Consider the following 10,009-nt stretch of genomic DNA (forward strand, 5'->3'; position numbering starts at 1 on the left):
AGTTATATAAATCTGGTGAATACTTTTATAAAACAATTCGGGTGGAGAGGTTACAGTACTTTTTCAACCATAAACGGACATAACTAAGCAACACCACAACATTTAACAAAAAAATGTTATGCTGTACCTGTTAAACGTAATGTTAATGTTGCGGTTTTGCTTAGCTTTGTTTGGTTACTTTTATAAAACTACCCAAATTAAAATGATACATTTGCGCCCCAAAATAAAAAAAAATATTTAGTGTTTGTTTGTTTAAAAAAATGTTTGTATATGCAACTGTGTCATGTTAATTTCACCAACATTTAAAATGCTACTGCTGAAATATATAATCTCAAACCAATCATAATATATTCATTTATTTCAAAGCTTTCCAAACTCAAAACCTGCCATGCAAGCTGGCAAAATATTTGCTTTGCAAGATCTTGTGTGAAACATGGCAGCTCCTCTTTTTTCATTAATATCTTGACTTCTGTTCTGTGGAGACAAATCCAGTTGTTTGCATTAACTTGACCTGCTTTTCTGGTTGCAAAAAAATGTTGGCAAGCGCCAAGCTGCATGCATAGAAAGTGTTTCTTGTGATGATGTAGAAAGCATATTTTTATAGTTTTTAGCTCAAGCATTCAACAGTTACTGCTACACGATGGCATGCATTGGTTATGTGTACTGTACTATAGTTTAATGCTGATGTATTGTACAGTATAGCCCTTGGTTCTGATGTCAGCAGTTAGCAAGCGCCTGCAATACTGCAGAAATTTGACTATGAGAGCAACATAGCCTACCTAAAACATTATACCTGAATGTGTATGCCTATCTTAATTTTGATATAACCTCATTGGCATAGATATTATACAATGGAGAATTAATTAAAGCATTTGAATGCATACTCAATGAGGCGTTTTAACGGTGTGTAAACCAATATTTGTTACTCCTACCTACCATGCCAAAGTGCTGAAGCATCGAGCAATGCACAAGCAAGGTATCTTCAAAGATGAATTCAGTTGTTCTATCTTGATTACTTTGATAAGAAATTCTAGCTAGCTGGTGATCTTGTTATGTTAGTTTTTCACTGTTTTCATGCACCGCATACATTATATTTGGGCAATTTCTATAAAAGCGTGCAGATTTGGGCAAATTTACGTTCTGCCCCCCCCCCAAAATGGTTTGGTCTGGTACGGCTATGACGTCAAACATAGAAAAAAAAATGATTTCACTGATAGTTTGTTTTATTATTTAAGCTAAAACTTAATGCATCCCTTGTAAGTAGTTTTTGCGTTTTAAGCTTTTATAGACAAAAATTTAGTCTCTTTTTACATTGATTGAACACTGAAAGTCTGCCAAAAAATCGAGCGGATTTGCTGGTTGAAAGTGGACTCGGCTAGACGGCTACCAAGAGTAGGAGATGAGTAAAAATGGAAAAAATGGGAGCTATTTGGATAAACTGTCGAATGTTGCTCTTACTAAATGCTTGTGTTTTTGCAGAATGTACAACTTATACAAATACAAGCAAAAGCGTAGGCTACAGATAGAAAATGGGTTTGAAGCTTCTCCTTTTGTGGGAGATGTCAGATTTCGAACCACATTTAGACAGAGATATCCGCACACTGTACACTGTACAGGGTAGGCTATCGATAGCAACGGTAATCGATAAAAATCCACACGGAAAAATTACTTATGCCTACACAAAAAAACACGGAAAATTCTCCTTCGAAAATATCCACCTAGAAAATATCAACTCAGAAAATATCTCTCTCGAAAAGTAAGAATTTTTTTCAGTGCTGAAAAGGATCAAAATTTAATGCGTTTTTAGAGTCTTTGACATGACCCGATAGGGTATCGAACCCATGTTTGCTGAGTAAAAATGGGCCCTGCATCTTCTAGGCCATCAAGTATGTCATACGCTTTTTAATTTTTACAGGTAAGCCTAGGCTATGCTGTAGCTGCCCGACTAGTTTTTCCACAGGTCTTCGAAATGCAAAAGCTGCATTATAAAAGCAACGACTTCTTTAGAAGAATTATCTGGCTGGCAAATACTAAAAACTGAACAAACTGATCGACGTCAATCTCCACAGCAGCGAGAAAAGGGTGAACTTGAAGTTCGCAAGCTGTCAAGGAAACAAAGCTTTAAAATACATTATTGAGCATACATACCATTGAGAATGCCTCGTTGGAAAACAAAAGTATTTTTCAATTGACCAGTCACGCTGTTGAATAAGAGTTCACAGTTAATGGGAAATAATGTCGTCTGCACATTGCATAGCTAACTGGTATGACACTCGAAAGAGCGCCGGTTCGACACCGTTCAAGAGTATAGACTACGGCTCTGTCTTTGGGAAGATACTTGAAGAAATGTCTGGAGGTGGACACTAACATCGGCTTCCTTGCTTTCTCGTTCACTTAATTCCAATCTTCAACTATCGGACGTAGGCTAAGCCTGGAAACAACAAAAAAAGAAGAGTAAAATAGACGTAGACCTATACACACAGGGTTGGAAGTAACGACAAGTTTTACTTGTCACTATTCGATAGCGTTATTCGTTGCTTTCTGAATATCGAATGCTTATACCCATTCCTAATAAAAATAAATATTGAATGCGCGTTATTCACTGATTTTTTAAGCAAGCAACAAAATCATTATTCGTTTTTCACTAATCGATATTTAGGAGAACTGCTGAATCATTTTTTGTTGTTCCCTTACTTCGTCGTCAAAACGAATTTACGAGATGTAGTTTTCGGATTACTATCCGACGTAGTTTGCCTGGTCCCCTTCCGGATTTCGAACTTTAAAAGATTAAGGAAAATTTTGCGGCAATACAGTTCAGAAAAACCATGCCAGTGAGAGTCGTTAACAGTGTTATCACCCTTGTAGTTTTCCCACAAGTTTGGGCTTGTTTTTCTCAATTTTTTTTTTTTTGAGTTTGCGGGTTGCTTGTTTTTGGGCTTGTTTTTTGGCCAGTCCAACTTTTTTCAACTTGTATTTGACATTGAAATTGCAAGGGTATATTCTAGTCAATATTGTATCCCTTCTTTTCAAGATAATTATTGCTTGAAACGGCGTAAACAAATGTCATTCTTGAAATAAACGTGATGTATTGACTTCAAAGGTTGTATTGAAAGTTGAACTGATGAACTGCGTGCTTTATGCTAATTGGTGTTGGTTGCAAATTATTGGGCTTGTTTTTGTGTTCATTTGCCTGTTTTGGGCTTGTTTTTTAGATTCACTTACTTGTTTTAAAAAAACAACCTGGCATCACTGGTCGTAAAATATGCAAATACAATAAAATACACTATTTTTAGTAATTGCTATTCATTGTTTTTTTTAAGTATCGATAGCGGAAAGTTATTGCTTTTTGGGCACTATCGAATAGTGAAATAGTCATTGGTTTTTGACTAACGACTTCCAACCCTGCCTATACAATACATTGAGTTTCTCTTTTAGCAGCATGATCGTTAATTAATTATTTCATAAGCGTACATTGAATGATTTGGTTTTAGCCTAATGCTACGGGTTCGCTGTGGCAATAGTGGTTTTTTACGAGCTTTCGCTGCTGTAGCTGTTGCTTGCCTGCAAAGTAGCCATTATGATTGCTGAATCTTTCTCGCAATTGCAAAGAAACATCTGGAAATAGAATTTAAAAAAAAAACAGTTTAGGTTAATTCAATGTGATAGAACCAGAGATGAAGTGAGCACAGTGTGCAACATAAAAGACTTTTAATTTTTTCGTTTCGTGTACTACATAACTGATTACTCCGCTTGGGTATCATATTGTAACCGAGGAGACCTTTGATACATTAGATGCTGAGATCGTAAATGCTGCCGGTGCTCTGCAGCCGTGCAGTGTCGAAAAGTATTTTTGGTTTTCTAGTTGATTTGTCATTAAAATTTATGTTTGCGATCTTCCACGACCACGTCTCCCAAGAAAGCGTCACATGAGCAAAGATCGAGTCTACATCGGTCCACACCCTGCTATTCTAATAAGTCATAACTTAGTTGAAGCTAAGTTTTTTCTCAGGTCAGAAATATAAATAAATTTTTAAATGTATATATCTTTAAAGCAGTGGTTTCCGACGGAAAAAGAATTCTTCTCCAAAGAGATATATCATGTTTTCAGAGGAGGAGTTTTAACTGTCAACTTAAATATACGACTCCCATTCCTCGGTTTATAGCTGGCCAACTCCGACTCTAGACATGCCTAAATCCCTCAGATTCCGACTCCACGACTCCGACTTCATAGCCGTGCGTCGTACAAATCCCTCTAGTCTACTCTCAGCATAGTAAAGAAATAAACTTAAATATATATAAGTATATTTATTAACTATGCTCTCAGCTGTGAGGCAGAACTATATAGGCATTTATTCGTTTCTCCGTTTGCAGTTCTGTTCAGGTTTGCGTTTTTCTTGGGGAGGCGGGGATGAAAAGCATCTTACTTTGCAAACACATCATTATTGTATAAAAAAGCTAAATTTTCCATCCGGAAAAGAAGACAATTTCTCCAACAAGATCATTTTATTTACAACAGGTTTGTTGTGTAGTGGCTTATCGAAATACGTAACAACTTGACTAAGATGGTAATTCAACACAGAATGTGTCAAATTAGTGATCGTAAAAAGCATTGCTTCAAAGCTTTTAGCCATATGCTGCCTACGCGAGGTAACAAGGAGTGATGGAGGAATAAAAGCGCAACTTGAACAAACCAAAAACTGCATAAGAAATGATTGAAAACCACTGCTTTAGGGTCTGAAACACAATGACAATAGACTCTAAATCAGTGTTTCTGAACCTTTTTTGGCCCAGCGCCCCCTTCATGAACTGGCAAAATTTTACCGCCCCCCAACAAAAACGATTAATTACGAAAAGCGAATATAAAACAATACTATTAATACTACAAAAAGTGCTCAATGCCAAGCAAAACGCCAAGCAGAGTGATATAGGCTAATTACACAAGATAGGCTAGTTACCACTCTCCTAAAACCCTTACAGCCTGTTTTACCCTAAAAGGGGGATCATCAGAAGGTTCTTGTTCAAACAAAATTATATTTCTATTAGAATAAAGACCTTTTGATGATCCCCCTTTTAGGGTGAAACAGGCTGTAAAGGTTTTAGTGACTAGTAACTATAGCCTGTTTGATGAAAAGCAAATATATATTTGCGAGCATGAAAACAGTATAGGCCTACTGGTAGTCAGTGTGAATCTTAATTGGGCTTGGTGAGAAAGTGCCAGTTTCTTCACATCCGGTGTAAAGCCAGTGAGAAACATTCGAAGAGCACCAAGTGGGTTTCGCTCTTTGGTATGTAGCAAAACAACACAGCTGAATCCCTTTTCAACCAGGTATGAGGAAGGAAATGTTACCACGAAGATACGAGCTCTTTGACGAAATCATTACGCTGGGCGGCAGATGGGTTAAACCAGAATGCTAATAATTTAATATAGAGAATAAAATAAGAATACTAATAATCAAAACGCCCCTCTTAAGCCGATGTAATCATACCGCCCCCCTGCAAAATCAAAACGCCCCCGTTGAGAACCACTGCTCTAAATAAAAGCTGTCACAGAAGTTTCGCGATCATAGAATGCAACTCGCACGACTGTTGACACACTTTATTACGCTTCACTAAGCATGACGTTTGAATACAGCCTATACTGTGTTTAGACCATAGAAAGACCTAAAGTTGCAGCCTTTGGAAACCACCAAAATATCTAAAAAAACACTTTTGCAATGCTTCACAAAGCAAAGATACGCTTCACTAAGCATGATGTTTTAATACAGTCTACTGTGTGCACTATTCAGACCTGAACCTGCAGCCTTTGCGAACCACCAAAATATCTAAAAAACATTTCTTTTGCATTGCAACTTTTACGCACAGACTCACGGTCCACTGCATAGGGCCGTGACGGACCATGCAATTATCTTCATTGACAGCATTTGCCCCACAGGTTTTCACTTGGGAAATAATAATATTGATGTATCAAAAAATAAATAGCTCGATAAATTTTGCAATTCTGAGCTGTGCCTTGGTTGGTCTCGTGTTTTCCGTCGGTATCGTACGTTCAATACGGTTAGGCTATAAGCGTTTTGATTCCATTACCCGACGGTTTAACCGTCTTCTGAAAAGTAAATTCGTTTAATTGGGTCTGTCTGTTGATAAATGCAGTTTAGTTTGTATTATTTGTGGTTACTAATTTACCATAACAAAAACAATAACTTACATACAATTATACAAATATAGCAGCAGAGATCAAGAAAAATATATATCGTATAGCCTAACCATCAAAACACAAACTTACTACTACGGCCTTAAGTAGGCCTAAATGCAATTGGTGATAGGCATAGGCTACAGAGCAAAGCGCAGATATGTTGACAAAATTTTTCAAATAGGCTACGGTACTTGAATAAATTGTTTATTATCAAGATTAGCAATTGTATTATTTACAAACTATAAAATAAAACATTAATGCAAAATGCAAACTACGTAAACAAATGTAGGCCCATAAGTATAATGAAACAAAATACAACAAGCAAACACAATCAGTACAAGGTATGAAAGCACTATATTGACTACATTAGCCCTTTGTATTGATTTAACATAGGCTATGTTTTGGAAAATAAAAAGGACATGTATTAAGACAAATAACAACTTTGCAATTGAGATAAATATCAAATGGAAACAATTAACTGTGATGAGCATTTTCATACTTCGTCTACTTATAGTCCCTCAAACATTAATTTCCGGGGCCAAGACTTCTATAGCATGATATTGATGTCTCACCATTGACATACCATTCTGATGCCATCATCAATATAATCATAGGTTTGTTTGTTGTCAGCTGCGTAGTCGAGTCGTGAAAGTGCCGATACTACGCTCAAAAAGACGTTGGTTCAACATCACTGCTCAAGAGCACACGACTGTGTCGTGCCAAGACACAGTTATTAAAGGTAGTGGCGAATGCAGGAGGGCAATTGAGGCGAGCACTCCCCGTAAAGCACTGAAAAGCAACTTTATTTACGTATTTACAAAGTCAGATTGATGTAGACCTGCACATGGTTGTTTTTTGTTGAAATTGTCCATTTTTTCCCAACAGTTACTTACTGGATCCCTGGATCCACCCCTGCTGGAAGGCATGCCAAAAATGGAAAATGGCTGAATATTGCTACTTGTTTAATCGCATTTATACTTCTACTTAGCACTGCCATAGGCAGTAGAAGTAGAAAGTAATAGTCAGTAGGCTAACGTTCGGTGGCTTAAACCGTTGGAAAAGCAACTTGAAAATATTTTGCAGCAAGGTAGTAGGAACGAAGGGCGTAACCGTCGGACGAAGCCCGAAGGCGTGTTGCCGAAGGCAACACTTCCAGCGGGGGGTCTGGAGGGCCTCCCCCAGAAATTTTTGAAAAACACTTCCAATTTGGTGCGCTCTGAAAGCATTTCCAAAACAAATCAAAAATAAAAATCTGTCAAATTGTGCTTCGCCTATGTCGTGATCAACTGATCATACATCCATTTAATGTTTAGAAGACATGAACAATCTTAATTTTAACGTTGCAGGACCAAAATCCAGTGTTAGACATGGAATAATAGTGGTCTTAATATTTAATTCGTCATGAATGTTCATTCTCAGATATTCAGTTAGGCCTACACTACAAAAACTAACACTTAGGCCTAAACATTACAACCGCAAGCAATTTGTACAAAAAGCTGGATAAGTTAGTCTCCTGCGTATAGAAGCTTAACGAACTAAATATTGCATCCGCATCTGAATGTTCATTGGCGAAGTAACGTTATATCAACGCTGTAAAAAGAGCAAAGGCATGACTATTGCTAGTAGGCTAAAGTATATGGCGAGGAGACATCAAAAAACAGCAACAATCTTTTCGCCTATATGATGCTGTGATGTGTAGCCTACCGTGACAAGAGACCATTCTGTGCGTATGACCAGTTAGTTAGTCTAGCGATTGAACGCATTGACATTCGCTCAGGTAAACACTGCTTTCCTTGCTTTCCCACACCGATCGTCACTAGTAATAGTAGGCAGTAGAAGTATATATAGGCACTAGGCTACCATATTGTGTGTTACCATGACGAGGGCAAAGGGAAGTGCTTGTTTGTTTAGTCCAAACAATAAATCAATAATGTCACCTAACCCTCTACCTGTAGTTGAACTGTTGTCAGTTTGAAACTACTTGTACCACCAACTAATGCCAAGTAGCTAAAGTGCAGTCTATCACCGAAAATTAAGTGGCAGCTATAAATTGTACGTCCTGGAAATCGTCAATACTTGCTTCAATCTCCCAAGTGTTACTTAAAGGGTCGTAAACCTCCATAGCAGTTGACCCTCCGCCAGCAACATATATTTTCCCATCCAAAACACAAGCTCCATGATTTTGTCTGGCAACATTCATGTCAGCAACACTGGACCAAGTTTGAGTCTCCAAACTCAATCGTTCCACCGATTTTAGATCCTTTTTGTCAAACCCTCCAATTGCGTAAACATGGTTATCAAGAGCAACAACTGCTGGCGACTGCCTTGCAATAGTCATTGAAGAAAAACTTTTCCAAGTATCTTGAAGAAAATCGTAATGCTCAACTGATTTCAGTGTGCTTTTGAGAAACTTGTTACAGCCACCAATGGCATACATACCTTCATCGGTAGAAACTAGACCAAAGCAAGCCCGTCCTTCTTTCATACTGGCGATACTTTTCCATTTGTCCTGGTCAATATCGTAGCATTGTCCAGAAGATGATGCAATCACACCAAACCCGCTCCAACCACCACAATTATAAATGTTACCAGAAAAAATAGCAGAAGCAGCACAATCTCTTTTCATGCTTATAGGTGATAGTTTTGTCCAGCTTGACTCCTGATCGTCCAAGTCTAATCTCTCCACTGATTTAGTATCATTTCCACTAATGACGTAGACCTTTCCTTCATGGTGCACAGCTGAACCTCCGGCATGATTCAATGTTGTGTTTTGCAGCTCAACAGCAACTTTCTTGTTAACATCACATTTCCAGACTTGATTTTCTTGAAATCCAAACAAGCAATTTTCAGCTTTCTGTGTTTCAGTGACAACTTGGTCGTTTGGTGAAACTGAAGCACGAACAACAGTTGATTGAAAACACAGTTTTGTGCATTCGTGACAACCCATGATTAGATCTTCTTGTCCTACGATATTTTGTAAGAAACTCAAAGATAATTTTTTAATATTCACCAAACCAAAAAGTTTTGCCAAGTGCTGATTACGCGCACTGATGTCATATTTGACCCATCCAATCACTGCATTGAAAATGACTTCTTCAGAAGTCACTTGCTTACTTTCGATTTCAAGGATTTCTTTTATGTCTTTGAAGTGTAATTCATTGAATTCTTCTTCATTGATTAAGTTTTCAAAGTGTTCGTCAATTAAAAAATCTGCCTTTTCTTCTAGTTCATTGAGATCATACAGCTTTGCACATGCTCGAATGTAAAGACAGTTGGTAGAATCTATTTCCTCAAATAAGAATTCTGAACAAAACTGTTTCAGATTGGGAATTTGCATGTACTCAGCTGCTTCTATCAAGTTGTACACATTCTCACTTGTGATAGTGATGTCACAAGTGTAAATGAAGTTTAAAACTGCTTCTATTGTTTCTTCAGATATTCCTTGAATAATTCCTTTGCTTTCATATTTTTCTCTCATTTCAATAGAAAACATTGCTGAAAAAAAAGTGGAAAACACTCCAAGGATACATTTGTGTCCATTAAAGTTGCATGATTCAGCAGTTACTGTGACGTCAGAATACCTTTTCATTTTTTTTCTGTCATCATTCAACTGTTTCAAGATATCCAAAGCATGATCACTTTTATAATCTTTAGATTTCATTGTTCTGATTAAGTCTAAGTAATTAAACTTCTGAAAATTGTGAACAGTCAGTTAGCGCACAAATTGTGAGTATGGACCATTTTGCAAAATAAAGCTATGGTAAGACAATAATATAGAGGCTAAATAAATCGCCAACACAATAGATGCTCAATACT

The 10,009-nt window shown here is 37.3% G+C and overlaps 1 protein-coding gene across 1 annotated transcript; it reads right to left on the reverse strand.

The window, feature by feature from the left end:
- Positions 1–5,821: 5,821 nt before the first annotated feature.
- On the reverse strand, positions 5,822–9,789 carry LOC145787410 (kelch-like protein 12). The gene has a single exon (XM_082599149.1). The coding sequence runs from the start codon at positions 9,780–9,782 to the stop codon at positions 8,226–8,228; it is 1,557 nt and encodes a 518-aa protein (XP_082455275.1). The 5' UTR covers positions 9,783–9,789; the 3' UTR covers positions 5,822–8,225.
- Between the last annotated feature and the right edge of the window lie 220 nt (positions 9,790–10,009).

Source organism: Aplidium turbinatum, chromosome 18, assembly GCF_918807975.1.
Source record: "Aplidium turbinatum chromosome 18, kaAplTurb1.1, whole genome shotgun sequence".
Classification (NCBI taxonomy): Eukaryota; Metazoa; Chordata; class Ascidiacea; order Aplousobranchia; family Polyclinidae; genus Aplidium; species Aplidium turbinatum.

Coding starts and splice junctions, on each gene's coding strand:
- LOC145787410 (XM_082599149.1), bottom strand. CDS start 9,782: ATGAAAAGGTATTCTGACGTCACAGTAACTGCTGAATCATGCAACTTT.